Source organism: Balearica regulorum, chromosome 16, assembly GCF_011004875.1.
Source record: "Balearica regulorum gibbericeps isolate bBalReg1 chromosome 16, bBalReg1.pri, whole genome shotgun sequence".
Taxonomy (NCBI): domain Eukaryota; kingdom Metazoa; phylum Chordata; class Aves; order Gruiformes; family Gruidae; genus Balearica; species Balearica regulorum.
Genome location: NC_046199.1, coordinates 12,017,284 through 12,040,637, shown reverse-complemented (window position 1 = coordinate 12,040,637; position 23,354 = coordinate 12,017,284). Strand labels below are relative to the sequence as shown.

At 43.5% G+C, this 23,354-nt stretch overlaps 1 protein-coding gene across 1 annotated transcript in view; it reads left to right on the top strand.

The window, feature by feature from the left end:
• CDH4 (cadherin 4) overlaps positions 1-23,354 on the top strand; it is a 456,469-nt gene that overhangs the window by 392,862 nt on the left and 40,253 nt on the right. Inside the window, exon 8 of the mRNA XM_075768653.1 lies at positions 20,280-20,417. Within this exon, the coding sequence (XP_075624768.1) occupies positions 20,280-20,417 (138 nt within the window). The remainder of the gene's footprint in view (positions 1-20,279; positions 20,418-23,354) is intronic.

Sequence of the window (23,354 nt, the reverse complement as noted above, 5' to 3'; positions counted from 1 at the left end):
CCTCAAATGTCACCTCCTTGCAAACACTTTAGATGTGGCTGTAATCCCAACCGCAGTGGAGTGAAGAGAGGCTGTCACTGAAGAGCGGATTTGTGTGTGTGTGCGTGAGTGTGGGTCTGTGTGCAACTCAAATAATCCAATTGAACTATGTAGTGATTCTGAATTATGTCTATTTGAAAAGACAGGATATCATAAAGACTGCTAATATGGTGGAAAATTATATTAAGCTGAGACAAGACAAAGTTGATTATGTGCTAGACTAGTGCAGATGTGCCTGGCACTAGTCGTTTATGCATATTGATTGATCTTAAATATAGCAGAGCAGAGGATGGGAGTGGTGTTTGCATGGTTATTGATTTTGTTTCAACTCCTTGGGCTGTCATCGTAAGCTTTCAGATTCAACTATCTTGACTGATACAACTCCTGATCAGAAAGCTTGATAAGAAAGCAGGCATGAGGCTGATGTCCTAGCCAAATAAAACATGCCAGTTACATCCTTTTAGAAGCAGACTGTTGCACTTCTTTCCTGCAGATATTCAGAAACATGCCAGCTCTTGGTAGCTCAGTGGAGCCTGAGCGTAAAACTCATCGGAAGGCTGCAGCTGGGCTTCCGCAGGCTCCAGGTTTCAGCTGGTTTCGGGTTGACCCTCGACTTGGTGGGTGTTACTGATCTGGGCTGTGCATTAAACAGTGCTCACGTGAGTCAGTTTGCTGCACAAGCCGCTTTTCTTCAGTTTGCTAGAAGGAACTTAATTGATTAATTTTGGCTTTTACAAACCTGCATGAGCAGAAGTGTTGTTTCTCCACCTCTCCCACGTTCCAAGCAGTGAAGCTGTAAACAGGAGGTTTTCAATACCGTACTTTGGTTATTCTCTCATTCCTCGTGAGTCTTTATTAAGATGGTATGCTTTAGTACTGCTGTGCCTAGAGCCACTGACCTTTGCCACCAGGAAGCCTGGCTTCCAAGGGCTCTCTAACTCTGCTGGCATCATTTGCGTGGAGCTTGAAACGTGACATGGGAGTCAAGTAAGATGCTGGTTTTCTAATAAACAAAGTATTTAGGAGTAGAGAGAATTAGACCTTAAGCAGTCAATAAAATGGATTTGTGGCTGTTTGCCCTGGGAATTTCCTAATACCCCAATCCCGAGAGTTTATACATATGTATGGCCATCGCCACCTACCCTGACTCCAGCCTGAGCTCCGTGCAGGTGAAATCTGCCGACACAGATGAGTTTTCATGATTATGGTTTAGTTCTGAAACAGAAGTTTGTAAGCATGTTGAATTGAGTGCATATTGCTTACTTTGATTTATGTTTGAGCTGAGGTGAAAGAACTCTATCTGTGATTATAGACATCAAAGACAATATATTGAAATTCAGTTATTATAATGTACACATCATTTATCAAATCCCTGCCCAATAATGCCGGCGTTTGCTTCACAGAAAATGTAGCTTGATGGATTACCTGCTTCTCACCATCTTTCTGAAGGCCAAGGAAGGCAAACACAGAATTACTACAGAAACTCAGACTCGAGCTCTTTCAGGCTGGGGAGAGGGACTGAAACCAAAAACCACAGGGCAGTCAGCAAAATACATAGGCAGGGTGAGAATTTCAGGGAGCTTACAGTCCTCAAAGGGAACGAGTTTCTTTGTTTCCTGCTGTGATCAAGATCAGGAGCAACCCACTGACTACAGGCAGAGCACGTATCACCTTTTGCAGAATTTGGCCTGGTTTAGTGCCTGCTCTTGAGATGCTGCTGATCTAAAAAAAGCACATTTTTTACATCTAAAGCAGCGGTGATCTGGACTTGGATCCGTACGAGCCAGTTCTTGCCTGGGATCTAAAAAAATGGCTTTGAAATATGGATTTCAAATTAAACCCAGCAAAAAATAAATAGCAGAAAATACTTTTCTGTCTTGCTGAGCTTCTATTCAGTTCCTCCTTCCTGTTTTGACAGTGTAAGTTATACTTGGGCAGGAAAAAAAGGAAGCCCACAAACATAATTGCAACCATGTCTAATTAGGCAGAGCTATGTAAATTTAGCGTTTCTACATGATTATAAATGTCAGGAGAGCCTTAGATAAGACATGAGAGTTTTGAGTATCTCTTGTGTACCTAGTCTAAAATGTCCTTATTGCTAATCCTATTCATCTGGAGTTGCTTCCTAATTAGAATATTTATGGGCTAATAAGGAGGTGAACAAGACACTCCAGTTCTGTTCCAAAGGTGAGAGTAGGGATTCATTAGACTCAGCGTCTCTGTTTTGATTGCTGTACAATGTAATTAACATTGTGCTAGACAATCATTTTAGATTTACCTTAACAACAAATATTTAAGAAGATTCCTCTTGTTGTTCTGTCTTTGAGTCTAGGTCTGCTGAAACCAAGAACAGTTATGTCATCAGCTTTGAGAGATTTTGGTGGTTTTTTCCTATTTTATTTTGCAAACTGTTTTGACCTCTGTTTGTCAGTTACTGATGTTTCTGAATTTTTGTCCTTATGAGCTAAAAATGAATGTTTTGCATATTTTATGAATTCATATTTTATGAATTTTATATCACTAAGACCTGTTTTGCAGGAAGTGCTTATTTCGGGGGGGGGGGTGTGTCCCAGAATTTTCAGATGCATGTCTATATCCAGTGACCTGGTAGAAAAAAGAATTCTTGAAGTCAGAGATAGTTTAGCAGTTTTTAAGTTACAGTGCCATGGAAGCACAGGTACAGGCTGATGTTCAGTGCCCACATCCAGATTGAGACACTACCAGGACAGTCCTGTGAATTCCACCCCACTGGGTTGTAGGCCTTCCTGATCCACCACGGCGTGAGGATTTGGATGCTTCCCCGATGGGATCTAATCATCCTCCCTTTCCCCCTTGAGAGAAGGTCCGGTCCTTGCCCACCCTTCCAGCCCAAGAGTTGGGTTGCAGAAGACATCTTCCAGCCTTCTTCCTCCTGCATCCTCTCTGGCTTTTGCAAGACATTCTTACTTCTTGCTGCCGAAGCTCCCATTCCAAAGTACCCCTGAGCACAGCCTAAGGACTCTCTTTTTCTGAAGTCCAAGGGGAAGCTGTGAGGACTGCCAGCCCCAAACCACTGAGGCCGGTGCTGCTCAGGCCCGGGAAGCGGGGGTGCAGTTCCCCCAGGCTCAGAGGTATCTCCCGTTGGATTTCAGAAAGGACCAAGGCACGGAGTTTCTGTTCTCCCTCTCCCCATCTCCCTTTACTTTAAGTCCTACTTGTACGTGCAAACCATGTCAGAGTTCTGCAAAGCAGTGCCCATAATAAATACAAATGCTAAATTGTTCTCAAATTTTTGCCAATGCTGTGACCAGTCTCAAAATCAATTCCTTTTCAAGGGTAAGCTGCTGAAAGCAAAACCTAGGGGTCTTGATCTCCGCTCTTTGCTTTCCTTCACAAACTGAGAAATGGACTCCGTTGTCTGGGAAAACAAATGTTCTGTGACTTTAAAGGTGTTATCCAAAAAGTTGTTAAGATGGCAAGTCACGTTACTTCAAGTCTTCTCTGTATAAATTACAGTTAGGTACGAGAATCTCATAGATAATGATAAATATAGCATCATTCTACTGCTGATGGAAATCATTATCAGCCATTATCAACTTTAATTAATATATTCACATTATTCAAATCCAGGTAGAAAATGTTCTTTGGCATCAAGTCTAGAGTAATATGGTTCATGGCTTTTGTGCTGCTGGAAAAGCAGCAGGCGACAGGGGAGCAACTCTGGGGAAACACTTTGTTTAGACACGGGGTCCAGCAGATTATACGTCCTCTAGATCTCACCCATTTTCCACGCCTGTGTAGAAGGGCTGGAAGATCTCATGTTTCCAAGGGGTATTTCTCTCCTTGGTGCACAGCTTCTGCACCAGAAGAGCTTTGCTCTTGCTTGTGGCATCTCAGTTGTCTCCGTAGCAACCAGGGTAATGCTGGGGAATACACAACTGAAGATGCTAGGAATGAGCACTGGTAGCAAATGTTCTTTGCTTTGAAAAATGATTGAAAACAAACAGAAAATATGGGCTAAATAAACCTCTGCTAGTTCTAAATGGAATGCTTCTTGAAAATTTCCATTAGACCTTAGCAGCTCTTTAAATAAATAACCAGTATGTCCCCTTCCATCTGAGGATTTCCATCTGTTGATTTTGTTTGTTTGCTTTTTTCCCTTTTATAAAAATACTGAGGTCCAGTTCTGCCACATGTTGTACACACAGCCCCAGGGAGCAGCGTCGGGCGCGTGGGGTTGAACATCCCCTTCCACTTGAAAAATAATCTGAAAAATAACATCAGGCAAATGCACAGACCCTCCCAAACCCTGCCTGCCGCTCCAGAAGAAAGCCGTAAAACCCTGACTGCGCACCTGCCGCGTGCCTCTGGAGCGTAGCCGGGGGCCCGTTTAGCCACCCCGGCTAAACAGGAGAGAGAGGAAGATTTCTTACAGCAGGTATTCCCTGTTTATCTGCTGTGCCAAGCCTGGGCCCCACGCAGCTGAGGCCAGCGGGCTCTGTTTTATGTATGCAGTAAAGCAAACGAGAAAACTGCCTGAGGAGATGCTCCTGCATCCTCTGTCACCCCCTTCATGTCTGCTCCAGCCTGCTTGCAGCATGCCAGACCCTGGCTTGGGCGCACGCCGTCTCTCCGCAGGCAATGCAGTAATACCTGGATAATTCCCCTCCCTCGGATGTGCACCTTCCAGTGGTCAGACCGGAGGAAGGTGCCAGCCCGAGACGGTCTATTCTGTTTGAAAAGGAGCGATGAAAATGGGATCTCTGTGATGTGCGTCGTTTTCCACTTCTACCCCTTCAAAGTGACAGGGCTGCCTTTATGTGGGGCAAGGTCTGTCCTCTAAATCAATGACTCCGTGGGCTAATGGTTCAGTTAGAGACCCTAAAGGCTCAAAGTAAGGACCTGTTACAGCTGGTTGGAGTTAGCACTTTGTTTCTGCTGTCAGATAATACGTTTCTAAACCTGGACTGTTCTGACATTTGCTATGAGAAAAGAGAAATAAAAAATCCATACAGCTCCCATTAACCGAGAACGAGGTAAACACTGCAGTTAGTGGGATGAGATAAAACCTTTTCACCTCTGGGACACGAATGCGAGTGCAACTTATGATAAAATTAAATACATTTCATGATCTCACCTTATTCCCCACAGGGAGTTAATCCATCTCACAAAAATCTTGACACATACTTATCACAGCCGTCAGCTGCTGCTTAGGAGAAACCAAGGGCCAGAGTCCTAAATCCCTTCACATCCTGCCTGAAGAGGGTGATCCCACCAGGTCCACATGCAGCCCGGTTTTACAGCCTTGCGTCTTGCTTGCAGTGAAGCACATCAGCTTCTAGACCTTCTACTTTCACAGCACAGTTTTGTCTGAGAAGTGGAGGAAGTAAAGCAGCGCACGTATAACATTTACTTAGTGTAAGTTCGTACACCACCTCCAGAACCTGAGGTGAGGAGCTCTATGGAAGTTTAACATTATATACTGCTGTAGGAGTAGGAGAAATACTTATTTTCCTTTCCAAAGGTGCAAGTATCACCAGTATTTAGGAGAGCATTAAACTTAGAATCTCATCAGCCCCTTCTAAATCTGCTACAGGGGTAAGATGTTAAACTGGATTCTGAAGAAAATACAGGTGCGGTTTTGGGGATGTTCCCCTTGTGTCATACAGAGACCTGAGATTATATAGCAAGGGGCCACAGATAGCTGAGAGGATTTCGTTTGAATTCAGCATCATGACCAAAGCAAAAATACTTTGTTTTGAGGAATTCTTCATTCCACAAGATACCCTTTCCTTTCCAAGTGTCAGAAGGCATCAGTACTAGAATAAGGACTATTGTTTGCGACTAGCGTATAGCCTGAACAAACTACTAGCGCATGGCAGCCTGGGGTGGGGTGAGATACCCCACTCACTGCGGGTGAAGGGCAGCGTGGAAGTGGGTCCTGTGGAGGGCACTCTAAATGCATACCCCAGAATGATTTTCTTATGTATCTGTATCCTTAGTCTGCAGTTACGTTTTGCTGGGCTAGTTATGTCACTGAGTATAAAACGATGAATTGCTGCCCAAAACTTACAGTCAATCTAGTTAGAGTGGCAAAAAGTTTCTTTTCGATCAATCTAGTTTTACTTACGTGCATAAAGAAGCCTTAAAACTGTATTCAGCCTCTCAAACTGGACTCCCCAAACAGATGAATGCCTCTGCAAAAATAGCCTTAATTCCTCTGCCTGTTCCCCATTTGAGAAATGGGGATAATTCCCAGCTCACAGAAGTTTAATGAGTATGAATTTGTCAATATTTATGCCTACAAAGAAAATAAAATATGCCGGCATTATTTATAGCATTTCAGTAAGCTCATCAGAGCAGCATCATATATGATCAGGTCATAGGTTAACAAGGATTAATTATCTTGGCAGAATTATGCTTTGCGATTTTTCATTTCAGTCTGTTGCTTTTGAGTTTTTTTATACTGTAGGCTACTAAATTCAGGGTCATTTTCCTTCTCAGATGAAATTCAGCACTTCCATAACATAAATGTTTTTTAAGAGGAAATGTAGCCAGAATTGGAGAGAACTGAAATGCTGAAACTCCCTTTTGCAGCTAATAGCCAAGAACTGCTACATTCCTCCAATTTTATAACTGCAAGAATTACATTTCATCACATAAAGATGGTTGGGAAGTTCCTCTTTCATACCTTGTAGCAATGTGAAGTTAATTCCGTATTACAAGAACCTGGAAGGTCGTCAAGTGGGTCTCTACGGTGCTGGCTCCTTTATAAAATTTCCCCTGTGAAGATGGAACCTGCTCCTGGCCCTTAAAGGCCTTTGACACTTGCAAAGATCCCATGCATCCTGTAGATGACAAAAAGCATAGAAATTAAATGCTTCTTGATTAAGGCCCTGATCTGAGAAAATTAAATTCTGCCTTCCAATTATTGAAATGGCTTGCGGCTACTGCTCCATCCTCATTTTACGTACGGTCACAAGAAAGGGCCCAAGTTACCCTGCCAAAGGTCTCCCTGTACAGCTGGGACATTCTGGGATTATCGAAAATCCTTCTTGGTCTGCTCCCTCCTCTTTCAAATTAATATAGATAGCCTTACTGTGTATCAACACACTTCTTCTGGAGTACTTTCTAAAAAACTGTTCTGACCAGACCTTCTCCTCCTGCCATTGACATTGAGCAGCGTGTTTCCTGGATGATGACTGCTCTCTTTGTAGTCTCACCTGGACATACAGTGACTCTGCTAACGGAGATCTGATTAAGACTGACAGGCCCAATATGGGAAGGAAAACGTCCCTGCTCTTCACAGCGAATTCTCGCAGTGGCACTCTGCCAGCTCGACTTCTCAGTCATTTAGTTTATCAGCAGTTTTTCAGTTTATCATGAAGACGTTCATTCCTGTTCCTCACTTCCCCAGTTTTATCTCTTGTCAGAAACCTTCTGAGCAGGCAGTATATTGTGTTGTAGAGGTCGTCACTCCCTGAAGCAGAAACACATACCCCAGAGGGTGGTGAAGTCCCACTGAAGCCGGACGCCCGTTGAACTGGCATCGCATCCTTCAAAAGGTGTCCAAAAAGCCTCTGAGTCACCAGAGGTTGGGTCACTGCAGTGTGTCTCTGCTGAGTCTTTGGGTGCAGTTGAACCCAAAAGATGCAGACATGATCACCAAAACAAAGTTTGCCCAAACACCCTGCAGCCACTTTCTATTGCAAACCTATGATTGCTCAATACAGCAATCAATATTTTCCTGGGATCGCTCTGTTTCTCATTCCCCAAATGTTGTACCCCACAGAGCAGCGAATGCTGAGAACATCAGCAAGCTCCACGGGAAGCTCTGCGCTATTAAGACTGCTCTCTGCGAAAAATTCTTTATTTTGGTGGCCTTTCTTTTGTAAGAGTACACATAATAATCCATTCATGACTTCACTCAAATCCATTAATACAATGTCTAATAAAAAAATCTTTCTTTTCTATTTTTCTAATACATCTACATATCAACATTAGGATCATTAGCTTCTAAAAAACAGCTGAGATGCCTCGTTCCGAACAGCGTAGCATTTTATCCTCCATTAATCCTGGATCTTGTTCAGTCAGTGATTTGTAGCAGGTTGTAGCTGTGTTGCATTGGTAAGTTATCACAACCTTTATTACCAAATTTTGCTCTGGACTTGCGTGGTTTTTTCCATCAGATTCAGTCTGAATTATATCCCTCCTTCTTCTACACCAAGACGTGGTACAACAATCAAGTGTTGAATCAACTGCAGGGGCTGGGTCAGTGCCGTGCAAAGCAACTCTACAGTTGCTGCTGTAACAGCTTGGGCAAACTTCCACGGCTTGGGGGGGTCACAGTTTGCAGAGGAGGAGTTGTCACCGGAGGCGGCAGGCAGGGCTTTCTGCTCGATGTCCATGTGGCTCAAGCCCCAGCACTGTGCCAGTAGACATCAGTGCTCGTACAAGGCCTGGTACCCATGATGGCTTTTAAACGGGAGATCTTCCAGCTGAGTCTACGCTGACTTAAGCTGCCCAGTTGATCATGTCTGAGGTATTTGTCTACAGCACCTGAAGAGCGTAACCCTCTTAAAAGCCAGGGAAACAAAGCCATTTGCAGGCAGAGCTGGTTTTGACAGAAGCCCCTGTTAGTATTTCCGACTTCACAACCAAACCGAGTTTCTTTTCCAGTAATTCTGTCAATCACATTCTCTCGCAGCAAATCGACACAACATGACCCTACCCATACTGGGTAAAACAGCTCTTAAGGGAAATACAATAGGGAGCATCTCGCATTAATCTCTTCTCAGTTATTTGACTGTTTTCCACTAACCTTTCTTTCTGCCAAATTTAATTAAATCAGCTGCTTTTCCGACTATAACCTCTTCCTTCACTGTTTGGATGTTTCCTTCAATTCATAATGGTGAAGGCATGTATGATAGGCAGCTAGCAAGGACTTAGTCAAGCTATTTTCTTAAAATAATTCTCAGGAATGGATAACAAATGACACCAAATTAGTTTGTTTTATCCAGACCATAGGGAGTCAACGCAGTACAGATTCCCAAGACTTGTGTTGTGCTCCTTACTGCCATTAATTTTAAAATGCAGGATCCTTGTGTTGTACACACCATGTGTATACGTATAGGATTAGAGGAAGTGGTTTGAACATATTATGTTGAATATATTGCATTGATTTTATTTTTTTAATTGCGTTGATAGAATTTAGTAAACCTCATGCTCCTAAGAATAAAAAGGTCTGACTATAGCAGCGGTGTCACAAGTGTGGAATTTCAAGCCTATCTGCAAAAATGAGATCAAGTCTAAATTATGAGCAATATTATGAATATTTATTCACCTACACTGATCTTCTTGATGATCTTTTTCAAGCTTCCAGCCTGACAGAGTTTAAAGAAGAAGGCAGTTTTACCTGAATTTTGAAAGGTTTTTCTTCCTCTTTTTAATCAAGGAAGATATACCAGAAAACAAATCAGGCTGATAAAAACAGAAGTCAGACTTAGAAGAAAAACAGCTGTAGCAGCTAAATGGCTTAAAGCAGAGAAAGTAGGAAAACAGCATGTGGGGCTAATGATGGGTGGTTTTCAGGTTTCAGAATACATTAAGGCATTCTCCCTGTTTATTAAATTGCTCTGGCAGCATTTGACAGCAAAGGTTTTGTGGATTATAAGAGTGCGATGGACATAACTAGGATTTTTTTTTTTCCCAGAGCCTGGCCTTTGGGTAATCACCAAGAAGTTACACACTACAGGAAGAATTTGGTTTGCACAAGTCCAAAGAAGGTCATTTTTTATTTTCAAAAACGTTTCCCAGATAGTTGTTTACTTTCCCTTCCCTTGGTCTGCCTGGGGTTTTTGGATTTTTTCCGTCTCTCAACACTCACTCCTTTTGTCAGAAAGTGGCAGACACAACCTGGAAGCAGCATCAATTTAATGCTGGCATATTTACCAAAGGGCACCTCTCAGCAGCGACGATTGCTGTCTGACCATCTAGACGTTGAACTATCACTTGTCTCTTCCTGTCCAAGAACAGTCAAATGTAATTTAATGGTTTTACAAAAATTGCCTCAGCCAAAAGTTAGAAGGCTTATTCCTCAGGTCTCCTTTTAAGTGCTTTGCGAGATGACCTGGCATCTCTGGGGCATAAAGCCTGCAAAATATTGATGGGAATTGAACGCAGCGTCTGCTGGATCCGAGCTACTTCTTGTTTCTGCCAAGATGCAGAAGGATGCCAACTTGTACGCTGGTACCCAGTGCGGTTGGCACCAGAGGGAAGGGTGCTGGAGGTGGGTACTTCTGCAGCTCTCCTCAGCGGAGAGGCTGAGCGCTTCAGCAAACTAATGGATTTTTATTCTCACGATATCACTGTGAGATAAGAAAATGTTTTCATTTCATTTTGAAGTGTTATTTTCAATTTCTTTGAGGCACGGAAAAATTAAATGACCTACTAAAGGTCACTTGGGGAGTGTTTGGGAAAATGCAAAAGAAATCCAGGTCTTCCAAGCTGCAGCCTGCAGCCTTAATCACAACCCTGCTCTGTTTTGGCACTGATTCAGTGGCTGTAGTCAGAATCAAAATACATTATCCAAGATATTCGTCATATCTTTTTTTTTTATTGAATTTATTTGTAGCTCATACCAGCTCACCGCCACCCCCTTGCATGACTATCAGTGGTGACGATCAGAGGCAGGTAATTCATTTTCCTTATTCCTCTCCTGCTTCCTTGTGGACTTATGTCTGATCTGCAGTTTGGATCACAAAAGAGTGAGATGTAACCCATTTCTAATGATTCCGTGATTCTAATTTTGGCGTTAAGTGAGAGAACCATATGAGAAGGTCATTAACAGACAGTCTTTCTAAACAGGAAAGTCGATACTACCCAAGGACAGAGATACTATTACAATGGAGTTTCTGATAATAATTCTGGTAATAATTCTGGTAATAATTTTGAAGTCAGTCCATAATGCCTGAATAGCTTCAATAGACTGCGCACAACCCAGGTGCCTTTATGGGACTCCTTGAGGCATAGAAATGTATTAGGTCCCTCAGTGGCAGCATCAGTACGTAAGACATTGTAAGACTAGAAAACAAATGCTACAGAACACTGGCCTCTTTTTTGGTGGTGGCGGTCTTTTCATACTTATCTTCTGAAAACAGCCCAGTCCTTATTTTCTGTTTGCTCCAGGCTTGGTGGTTTATTTGACAAGGCTCAGTCAAAAGAAAAAAAAAATCCGAACAAATGTTATGTTCATGTTATGAAACTTCCCAAAACTGGAAAATGCTGTCACTGTCTTAAATATAGAGGTATTATTTACATTTTGGGTGAACTTTAAAGAATGAGGACAATTTTAAAGCACTGTTTCAGATATGAAAAAAATTCTTTGGGCTTAAAAGTTTTTCAAGCAACTACATTCAAGTTTTGACAAATGTCTGTGCTCAAATACCAGATAAAAAATGTTGTGACCTCTAATCCCCATCCTTCGCAACTCGAAGTCTAGAACAAGTATCAGGTTAAACGGACCCTACTTGGCTATTAACCTTGTATGCAGCATACTTCCAAACATGCTGTTTCTGTAAGTGGTGGCCAGCTGGGGTCACAGCGTGGCAAACCCTCTGCAAGGTGCGTTTGGGTCGGTTGACTATTCTGTGGATGTATTTTCCAGTAGGTCCCTTTCCTTGGGCAGAAGTTGCTGCTGCATTGATATTCCTCACGTGTTCCATCGCAGTGGGGTTTCAGCTTGGGTGGTTTTTTTTCAAAAACCTTGATAGCCCAGGCTCAGTGGCTGATCCCTCAGGAATAAAACTCACTCAGAAATATATATATATCTCTCAGATGAATGTGGTTGCAGCATATCACACGCAAAAGCATCTCTGTTCCTGTTTAAGACAGCCCTCACTATGCAGAGTGTTGCTGGCACCAGGCATTAAGAACACCGTGACAATGATCCACCAGGATCTCCAGACTGTGTTCCCATTTTCAGTTATTTGTCTGCTGGGGTTCTTTTCTCTGGTTTTGTTTTGGGGCTTTTTAGTGTTTGGAGTTTATATTTCTAAGCTTTCCTTTGTATCCCTGACAACTAGGAGATCACTTTCGGAGATGAGATTCTCAGTCAATAACACCGCTCCCAGAGCTGGCTGTTCAGCAAAATCCTGGCTCTCACACTGAAATTAGGTGGATGAGCAATTCAGTTTGGTTCACGTATCTTCTGTCCTGGAGGCTACGGGGAGAAACAGCCAGGATGCTGGAAGGCTTTCGGTGTGGCTGTGAGGGTGTTCTCTGTACCTAGTGTCTCCTTTGGAAAGGTTTCCACTTTCACCACTTTCACTGTCTGAATAACACAAAAAAAGGCAGCCAGAGGCAACAGCCACTGAACTATTTGGTCTCACACTACTAAGAGGCCAAACAGAGTAGACTCCTGAAAGGCTTTCCAGCGTTCTTTGATTTTATAACCTCTATGTGATAAAAAGATCATATTCCCTTTCTTCCAGGTCACTTTTAAAGCACTTCCTCGTGCTTTCATAGAAAAGCTCAGTTAGCTATTGCTGGGCGTTGTACCCACCACCAGCAGCTGTTTTGCTTTCAGAAGCTGCCACACAAAAGAGAAAATAGCTGCTGAGCTGGAGCAGGTCCCGTTGACACCCACGGGGGAGACTCAGCGCCCACCCTGGGAGAGGCTGGAAGAATTGATTGCATGTCTGCTGGTTCTGAATGGGTTAAAATGTGTAAATTGTAACACGTTAAACTACTATCTTAAAGTGCAGTAGCTTAAGAGGGAAAAAGTTGAGTAGTGTGAGGTGTGAGATCCCACGGGTTACAAGGTCTCAGGTGCTGCGAGGGAGAGTGTTAAAGAAAAGTTTAATTGCGGGTTGTTAATCAGGCTGCCAGGTGGAAGCTGTTAGAGGCTGATTATCAGTGTAGGTGCAGTGCCAGAGGGAAATCCTGCGGTTGGCTTGTGGCCTCTGGACCTTTGTTTGTCTCAGAAGAATTTGGTGTGTGTTAGGCCGGTGTCCGAGGGTGTGTGGAACGGCTCTTTGAGCCTGGTGCTGTGGGTGAAAACCGCCGGCGCTTTGGCTGGTGAGTCAGAGCAAACACTGGGACTGCTCATCAGAACAACTCCTGAGTAAATCCTTTCCTCCTTTCTGAGTCACCCGCGTTCAGCGCTGCGGGCAGAAATCCTCCACCGTGCGAAGGGTTAGCACGAGAAGTCATCCTCTCCCTGCCTCCTCCGTATGCTCCGGCTAAGTATGGCGTGCGTGGGAGCGGAGCGGAGCGGGGTGTGAGCTGGGCCGGCCCTTGGCACCGGGGTGCCTCACCCTGCGGGAACCGCAGAGAAAAATCTTCCCTGGGTGTTTGCTCCGGTTTCCCACCCTCCAGCTCTCTGTGCAATGCCACCAGGCTGACGTGCAGCTGCCCGGGGTTTGATGGCATGGGAGAGGTGGGAGCGTGCTGCGAAGCGCGATTCGGAGAGCTGTGGGTGGTGGGACTGAGGCTTTTCCTGAGCTGGAGGCGTTTATCGGTATCTGGATCACAGGCTGGTTTGGTCAGGTGGTAGCAGAATTCATGGGATCTGACCCGCATGTCACAGGCCAGGATGTTTCACATCGACGGCTTTGTTAAGGAAGAAAGCCGGCTTAATTAACGCACCACCACACCGCTGTTTCCAGGAGAGCAAACTGTGCATTGCTAGGTACAGGTAGATCAAGGCGCTGCTCCTGCTCCGGAGCTCTGCGATCACAGGTAGCTCATAAAATCGGATATGCCCGGATGTTTGTGGATGGGGAACACCGTGCCGTGCTGGAAGAAAAGCCAGTGTAACCCCAGCCAAAAGGAGAAAATAAACCTGTCTGTCTGCTTCACTGTTAGTGGTTGTGCAGCACCATGGAGCCCAGTTAACGTTAAAAATGGGGTCCCCTCCCTTGTCACACCCTCGTGTTAGCAAGTGTGAAATGCCCCTGATAGGAGCTGGTCCAGCATAGCGAGGTTGAGATGGAGCAAAGCTGCATCTCTTTAACTCGGGCAGCAGCTTGTGCATTAAGATTCATGGGCCCAGGGTTTGATGTCTGTCGAGGGTGCTGCACGCATGACGTGATGCTGTGCTGTACGTAAGAAATGAAAAGGTCAACCTATATCAAAGACTCTGCTCGACTCTGGCACACAGACGAAGCTCGTTCACCACCGCCACCGTCTCGGGGAGGAGCTGTGAAAGGTGTCGGGTGCTCTGTGAAAACTGCCTCCTTCACTGAGCTCCCAGAATAAGGTTTTCTCCTGAAAATCTGTGTTCCTATGTAGTTGTGGCTAAGTAGGGAGTATTAAGGGATAAATGCTTTAAAGGGTCTGCCTATGAGCTTTGTTTAAATGATGGCTAGTTAGATTTTTTGGAAAAAGTATTTCTGCTAGAGTCAAGTGGATATTTTGGGGGAGAGTTTGTTTATTTGTTTTCAAATTGGCTTTCCTGGCTCTGGTACAATATTTATTACTAGTGTGTTCACCGTCAGATATCTTATGCCAAAAAAAGTGAACATCACTAGCACATAAAGAAATGATTTAGAAAAAACAGAGGAACATACCATATTCTTCTCATTGGTATTGCAAAAGTAAGGGGAGATGGAAAAAACACAGAAATATAAAGAAGATGTGAGGATAGCAATGGAAGGAAATAGGATTTAGATTTTCTAGCTCCTTCGCCAATAGATTCTTGCTCAGTACATCCTACAGCCACATCCTGGTAACCTTATTTGCTTTACCAGACATGATGCTAAAATTAGCTAGTCATACATTTCTCAGGAAGTGGTAATTAATTGGACAATATTTGTACAGAGCTTTGAAAATGTAGGTCCTAATTTTGCAAACCCTTTGTCCATAATGCAGATTAATTTAATCACATAATTACCGCATTTCTGGACTTTGGCATACACAGTTACCCAGCTCGTGTGTGATTTATAATAATTGCATGTGTAAACCAGGAATGGCCACATTCCTAAAAATACTGTGCATGCACAGTTTAAAATTGGGATCACAGATAGCACTTCATTACTAGGATTTCATTTTAAAATACTTTGTTCTTTTAGACACTCTCTGAATGTGATTTAGTTTTATTTATAACCTCTCAGAAGACTGTGCTCAGCTTGATCAGGGTTTTGAGACAGTGTCTTTCGTGCCAGCCTGTATCTTGATGGCGAGAGCCACTTGCAATAACTGTAATTTTGTTTGGGGCACCTATTCCTTTGTGTGTGCGCCGATGGAACGGGCTGGTTCAGTGCTATCGACCGGTGTTAAGTCTTAAACCATTTTCACACAAACATATTGTGGTATTTGGACTGAAAGAGGTTTTATTCTTTTTCTTCCTAAAAAGTTGTTTGTATACAGAGAATGCTGAGAGATCTGGCTTCTGCTTTAGCTCAATATGTCATAATTTCTACCTAGACCAAAAGGATTTTATCCCTAATGTAATACATTCTTTTGAACCTTTTTGTTCCCTGGACCCTGCATTAGATTGCTCCAGCATCTCACTCCTTTAGCAGTGAAGGACCTACTAATTTCCAGCCTAAATTTATTCATGGCCAGTTTATACCCATTTGTTCTTGTGTCAACATTGTCCTTTAGTTTAAATTGCTCATTTGCCTTCCTAGTGTTTATCCTCCTGATGTATTTATAGACAGCAATCATATCTGCTATCAGCCTGCATTTTGCTAGACTAAACAAGCCAAGCTCTTCTAGGCTCTTCTCGGGTGATGGGCTCTTCACCGCCGGCACCTGGTCGGATCCGGGTTGCTGAGCAGTGAATACAAGGGACCTGGATTGTGCACAGCATCCCGATGAGCCCTCGGTGCTTGGCACCAGGAATTAATATTGCTGTATCTGCAATGCTAATACCGCACACGATGGCGTTTGCCGACGGCGTTTGTGTCTTGCTCAGCGGCACGGAGCCGGTGGGACATGGTGCCAGTCCTCCTTGGTCGTGTCCAGTAAACCAGCTTCCAGAAAAGTTTTGTTATTTGTACCTTGCCGCATTATCTTGTATTTCGTACTATTAAATTGCATCTTGTTTCTGTTGTTTAACTCTCAGGTAACCCTTCTTTCAAGCTGTTACTCCTTTTTGTACAAGGCACTGCTGTCGTCTTAGCCAAGCCCTTCATCAACTTCCCATTAACCAGCTTAACCAATTTTTTCAACTAATTCCCATCTTCTGGAATTCAGCTGATGTATTTCTTTGTGGCGCTGTATCAGATGATTGACAGAAGAGCAGACAGATTAGATCTGCCACAGTTCCTTTAATTATTCTTTCCTTCATAATTTTTTCCTTCAAAAGCCCTTCTTAGTTTTTAGGTCAGACTAAAAGCTCTGCAGTTATCAAGATGAGGGGTTTGGGTTTTTTTCCCTTGGCTTAAGTAGAAGCAGCACATTTACTTTCCTCTAGTGTGAAGATTTGTTAGATTTATTAAAAATACTGGCCACTGGACCTCCCAGGAACTTCACTGAGGCTGGGTTTTTAGTCTAGACCCCCTCAGGGCAGAGGCTTATTTCTTTAGTTCCACAGCATCACCATCAGAGCAAACATATAGTAACTCTTTCATTTCTCTGGGTTAGGACAATTTTGTTACCTCTATGCTGTAGTTTCTGCCCTGTGCTATTTAAAATGTCATTTTTGCAAAGGAAGAGAGGATGAGAATTATTCTGTGTGATCAAAATGTCATCAAGAAAATGTCTCTTGCGCTTGGGGGCATGAGACTGCCTTTTTTTTCTTTTTTTTTCTGTTCTTTTTTTTTTTTTTTAACATAGTTGTAACAATAATAATAATATTAGGACAACAAACTAAGATGCCCCTGGAGATGTTGTGACAAATTGGAAGGACATGTTGAAATTAAAATTGATTGAATAGTTCAATAAAATCAGCTTAATGCACAAAAGCATAAAGGTTAGCTACAGAAAAACAAAAAATCAGTAATTTGTTATCTGCTGGGGCCAATCTCACTGAAGATTGAATTAGTTATAAACTAAAACCAGGTACTTGGAAGCACTGCCCTTGTATGCCCACATGGGAGCCTTTCGGGTGGGACTGGACGTGGATGGTAACCCAGTGCCTAAAGGTTTGATGAATCTCAAGCTACTTCCATTTATGTGTTCTTGTGTTTTATATGACTTTACGTGCCAGCTGAGGCCCTTCTCCTTGTCAGACCGCACTTTTGCTCTAAACACAGTAGTTATGTCTTCAGCTGACGGAAATCGGTGCAGCCTTGGTGATGTGGTGATGCCTCTGGAGTTTCCAGCAGCAGCTCCCCTCCCGTGTCCCTCATTGCTGCGTGCCTCCACTGTCCTGGGGTACAGCACCCGTCTCAAACGGGTCCGTTCCCATAACAATCCTGCCATTGGAGATCTGCGTTAATTCCTCGCATTCTCTCACTAGGCTTGGACCCTCCGCACGTGCAGCGCTCCTTTGCCTTCCTTCTCCTCTTGCCACCCTTAGGCACCAGCTCTTTGTGCCTGGTGCATTTGTACAGTACTAAATTCTGGGCATTTTCATTTTTTACTTTGTATTATCTGATTGATATCATCTTTCTTTTAAATTTCTTTAATTTAGTGTTCTGAATTTGTGTGGAGGGTTTTATTAACACTGTGCTAGAATGCTCTGAAAGGCACTTTGTTAAATAAAAAAACTTTATTGTAAATCTGAGATTAATAAGACAGGGTCTGTGATTACACACAGGCGTATGTCATCGGAGTATGTATAATTTAATAAGCAGTAAAATTGTGAAGTTAACACAAATTTTAAATGAGACTTTGTAGTCCCTCGCCCCGTCTTGTATGAGAGGATTCATTTTTCCAGGGGAAGCTTCAGTTAAGAAGTGAATAAAGCAAGCTAGAAAGGAGCTGAAGGCGGCGGGAGGTTTGCAGGCTGGGTCCCGGTACGAATAAGTGCGATGCAGGCTGAGCATGACCTTACCCAAGGTCTGCAGTTTGTTCTCGGAGTTCAGATTAAAAGTTTGCACAACGGTGTCACGAGTTTCAGAATCGCTTTTGACGCGGAACCGGAGCTGCCTTTGCCGTGCCCTCGCCGGAGGCACGCTGCCGCGGCAGTCCCGGCTCCCTGCGGTGGGCACACCTGGGAGCGCGGCCTGGGCGCCCGGCAGCTGCAAACACGGGAAAATAGAGAAGAGCCACGTTAAGAACGAAGCACCCCCGCCGATGGAGGCTGCTTCATCACCCTCTCGGCCGACAAAAAGGAAGGAACTTTTCTTTAAATTGTTCTTTTTCCTGCTGTCGCTGCCAAAGCACTGAAGCTTTTACAATAACGGGTGACAGCCACGCCGCCGAATCGGAAACGCTGTGAATTACGTGTCTCTGTCACACCGCAGTGAGGAGTGTGCGAGGTGGCTTTGCCATTTAAATGCACTGTTGAAATGGCGTCGCTCCTGTGGGCTTCCGACCTGGTTTTCTAATTTACGTGGAATGTGATTGCCGCTATTTTTTTTTTTAAATATCTTCTGCCCCTTCTTATGATTTAAACCTAATTTGGCTCACAAGTATTTGGCCTGTTAGGGAGTACTTCTGTCAGCCTCCCAAGTTGTCTATAAGAGAGAGAATAAGGAAGGAAAAGCTAAATATGAAATAGAAATTACATTCGCTAATAAGGACATTTCAGCCTTACAATTACCCAGTGCTTTACAAATGGAGGAATGCTTTTTGCATGAGGAAAAACAAGGGACTAACAACAGTTTCTCCCTCATGTTTTATTATACAAGGCGGCAAGAGACAATGAAAGTGCATTTCCATAATATATTCCAGTTGCAAGGTGCCGATGGATCCCTGTGTGTGATACCTTGTCAGTTTAGCAGGTTACTATCTGTCAATTAAAAGTCCTGGAATCAAGATAAAGCTAAAATTCAGATCTCTGTTACTCTAACAACTCAGAAGAATTAAAGAATTACGCCAGTTACAGCGCTTCAAGAATGTTTATGTAGCAGCCGAGACACCTAATTCTTGCCCTTGGAAATTTCAAAGGACACTGGAAATTTTACACACGCTTGTAACATCGGCACGCGAACGGAGCAACCCTCGAGTATCTAAGCTGCGTTCTGCGAGCAGGAGCAACCCAGCGTGTCCCTCCGCTTGGCTTTGCACAAAGCTTTTCCTGCGTAGCATCGTGCCTCCATTTGCTTTTCCCACCCTTCAGGCTCTCCGATGTGCCGTCGGAGCCGCTCGGTCCTTGCGCCCCAGCCCACATCTGTAATTACACCCTAAACCTTAAGGAGTAGGGCGCAGTGTTTAGCTTTGCCCTGAGTCACCCCGATTTTGGCCGGCTCCCTCCCTGGTTCTCAGCACGTCACTTTGCCCATATTTCAGGAGAGGAGCTTTGCGTTCATATCCGCCTGCAAAGTGCTCGGCGCACCCTGAGCATGACGTGTATACCCATCCATAGCAAATCCTGCAGATCCAAATGAAAACTTATTGTTGAGGCCAGTTTTAAAGATTAGGAGGCTTTTCTCGATGCGGGCAGATATTCACAAGTAAAGAACCATCCCAGGGAGATGTACACACGTGCAAGAGCAGACGCCCTCTCCTATTTTATTCCGGTTTATTTTCCAGTTGCACTGACATACAGAAGTCTTTTAGAGGAACTTTAATGTATGATTTTTATGGCTGGGTCTGTAAAGCTTTTTCTTTGAGAGCCACGTTGTTTGGGGAGCTCAGGAATTTAAATTAGTTCCGCTGAACTTTTGTTTATTGCAGTGAATATTTTTTTCCCTACTGGACTTAAATTCTCCTTATTTACCAAGGCTGTGTTAAGGATTTAAACATGGAAGGTATTTTAACTATCAAAATGCTTTGTGGGCATCAAACTGTGCGAGCAGAGCGCGCTGGAGGGCTGCCAGGCAATGTTGCTGTCAGTTTTGGGGGTATAATGTTCTTAGTGATGTTTTCGGTGAAAACACATTAGCAGAATTTTTACTGGTTTTCAGAAGACAGAAACTAATGTTGCTGAAAAATGCTTAAAAATTAACAAAAATGTCTGTTTCGACCAAGGATTTTTGCCCACAAGATTTTTATTTTCCCATAAAACGGGTGATATCCACCATCTATGCAAAAATCCCTTCAAAAACGTGATAGAAAATTTTCTCTGTCTTCTTTACTACTGTTTGAATCTGATTAACTTCTTAGTCTGCTTAAAAATTGCACTTGTATACAGAAAATAAACCAAGGCATTTTACAGGACACATTTTTGTTTCTCATCTTTGCTTTTTTTTCTTTTTTTCTTCCAGAAAGTTCAGCAGTATATAGTCATTGTTCAAGCCACAGATATGGAAGGAAATCTTAACTATGGTCTCTCAAACACGGCAACGGCGATCATTACGGTGACAGATGTGAATGACAACCCACCCGAATTCACTACCAGCACTGTAAGTATCCATACATCGGCACTGTGATGCATGGGCACCCAACGTGTTTGTAACTCATGGATGTTTATATCCGTCATCTCTCTTAGCTTCGGAGGAACTTGATAGATAAGCGTGGAACAAAGACTTGTGGGGGCGGGGGGGAAAGGAGGGGGGAAAAAAGCAAAAGGGAAAAGAAGAATGATTCATGAACTAGCAAAACTATTTGGCGACCAATTTCACCGACGTCTGAAGGAGCTGAAATAATGTGGCAAACAGACTATGTCTGATGGCACCAAAGAGGATACAGTTGTTTCACAGCAATTGGCTGTAGACGTAGCAGAGTTGTTATTACTGATGAGTGAAATCCTGAGCAGTAAGAGATATTTTGGGTTTAGTAGCTCAGAGATGATTTCAAGGAGGCAGTAAATACTCTAAATGGTAACAGGTATCTGGTAAAATTTGTATTTCACTGATAGCTCTAACAGATGTATTTGTGTGTGCCAGCAGTGAACGTGTAGATGTTCTTCAGTACATCTGGTTATAATCAGCTAAAATTCTTTCTGAGATTAGTACAGTATTTCTCTGTTCTGTTCTTAGGTGCTCCAAGTCGCTATTACTGGGGGACATGGGGAAAAAATAAAGAGATTGCAAATGACAAGTTTTTAGAGCTGGTAAAGGTGAAAATGAAGAGTCGGAAGGTGAACTGATGTGATATGGTTCTTTCCAGCCTTCATAATCCATAGACATAGAGCATCCGAAATATGCATGGTAATTTTGGAAACCACAGAGCACTGCAGAGGTCTGCATGCTAATAAATGAGAAGTCATTGTGTATCCACTGCCTGTATTTGTATGAGGGTCAACAAGGACCTGTAAATGGTGTATCTCAAACTAATACCAAATCTTTAAAAATACAGAAAGTCAAACCGCGTTGTGCTCAAGGCACTGAACATCCTTTGAGGAATGTTTTTATTATTTATATTATTCTGAATTTTCATTCTGTCTTAAAAGATATGCAAATATTTAGCCATGCAGTACCAAAGTTTCCCCTTAGTTTTACCCTTACAGACTACAAGTGTGTTGCAAAACTCAGGAAGCCACGCAGAGCCCAATTCATGCCACCATGGACCCAAATCAGCTCCGTGCCAGCTGTGGGGTCTGGGTCCTTCCCTCCCATCACCATCGGGACCCGGGCTCACGGCTGTGATGTGCTCAGCCCCCGAGCAATGGTAGCAGTTTCTGATGAAGTGACTTGAACTTAGATTCTCAGAAAAAAGGCACTAAATTCCTCCTGAACCAGAGAAGTAGGAGCACCCAACACGTTTTCAGGTCGGGGCCTCAGTCCGCAGCCTGCGCTGCTGGTCCAGCAGCATGGGGTGGGTTTCCCAGCAGCCTTCCTGTCTGAGTACACCGAGCTTTGTATTGTGAAGGTGTCGTTAAACACCTCCTTAAGTAGGATACGTACAGTTGTGAAGAGCCATAAAAATCTGATACAAGCCTTGGGCCGTGTGGTCCATTCTCCTGCCAGCGTGGGATTGTTCTCTGGAAAGTTTTACAGCGGCTGGTTTTACAGCATCTCCGAGGCCACAGGACTTGTCACCACAGCAGTACGTGTGCCCCAGCTTGCTAGCGTTTGCGGGGGGGCCTGATTCTGCCAGGTAAATACATCTTTAACCCTCCTTTGAGTGAAAAAGGAATGACATCTAGTGGCCATGTCATTTAAGCACATGTTGTTCCAGCTGACCTAGGTTGCCTGGTCCTTGTCTCCAAGTGTGGGTTGGGAGGTGAGGTTTTGGGTAGCAGGATGAGCCGTGTCAGGGTTAGTCGCACACCCCCATCCATGCCTTCGGGAGGGCAGCATCCCTCCAGATGTGGTATATTTTAATGTCTTTCCAAAACACCTGCCAAAGCTGAATCTGATGGAAGGTGAGATAATGGAAATTTACTTTCAGGTGAATTCAGAGTATTTAATGTCTTGATGTGTGTTAGACCTAGAAGGAATAAAAGCTATCAAGAGAATTACCCATAGGATTGTGTTCAATGGATCAGAAAACACTACTCTTCCTCCAAGCTGATGTGTACCATTATTCCTCTAATTTCAATCACTGAAGAAAGAGTTTTGCAAGGGCCAAAGGGCTTTACATCGTAGCACGTGGGACTTTGTAAAGATTTGAAAACCAAGGGTGGAGTGTTTTACAATAATATTTTCTGATTCTATGGAAACAAATATACTCCTGGGTTTAGCCAGGATGAATTTCACACAAGTGTGAAAGTATGATTTATTTTTTTCCCTGACTGGCAGAGAGAACAGCATCAAGCTCATCAGTCTCATTAAACCTGAGCTGAATCTCCTTGCTGTCCTCAAATAGTCTGATCTGCATTTTAACACCTCTTTAAAAAAACAACAAAAAACAACAACAACAACAACAAAGCAAATATATCTTTCCAGGAAATCTACACCTCCTCAGAGGGTAAGAAAGCCCGTGGTTTCTTTTAAGACTGGGGACTGTTTGAAGAGATACAGCATATTTTTATTTAAAATACTTCTGTATTGAGATGTTGTTGTAAAAACAAAATAGGCTGAATAACTGAAATTGTGGTTTGCTCTTGGAAAGCTGCCAGATGAAAGGAGCTCAAGCAACCGTATTCAGCATAGACACATACAAAGGCCCACCCTATAGCGCTCCTAAATTACCTGTCATTCAGCCAGGGTGGTTTTAGACTTAATCGTTTCTGGATAAGAATGTAGCTCAGGAGGACACTGCACCATGCTGGCGTCACAGCTCATGTATTCGGCAGCAGGAATTAATGTTACTGTGCGAAACGTAACAACAGGACCGGAGAGAAGAAAACAACCACTGCAATGGTCAAGAAAGTCAGATCACGTCCGTAGTGGGGCACGCCATGCGGGGAGGTGAAGAGAATGCATGCACGGACCATGTGTAAGTTCAGGCGTACA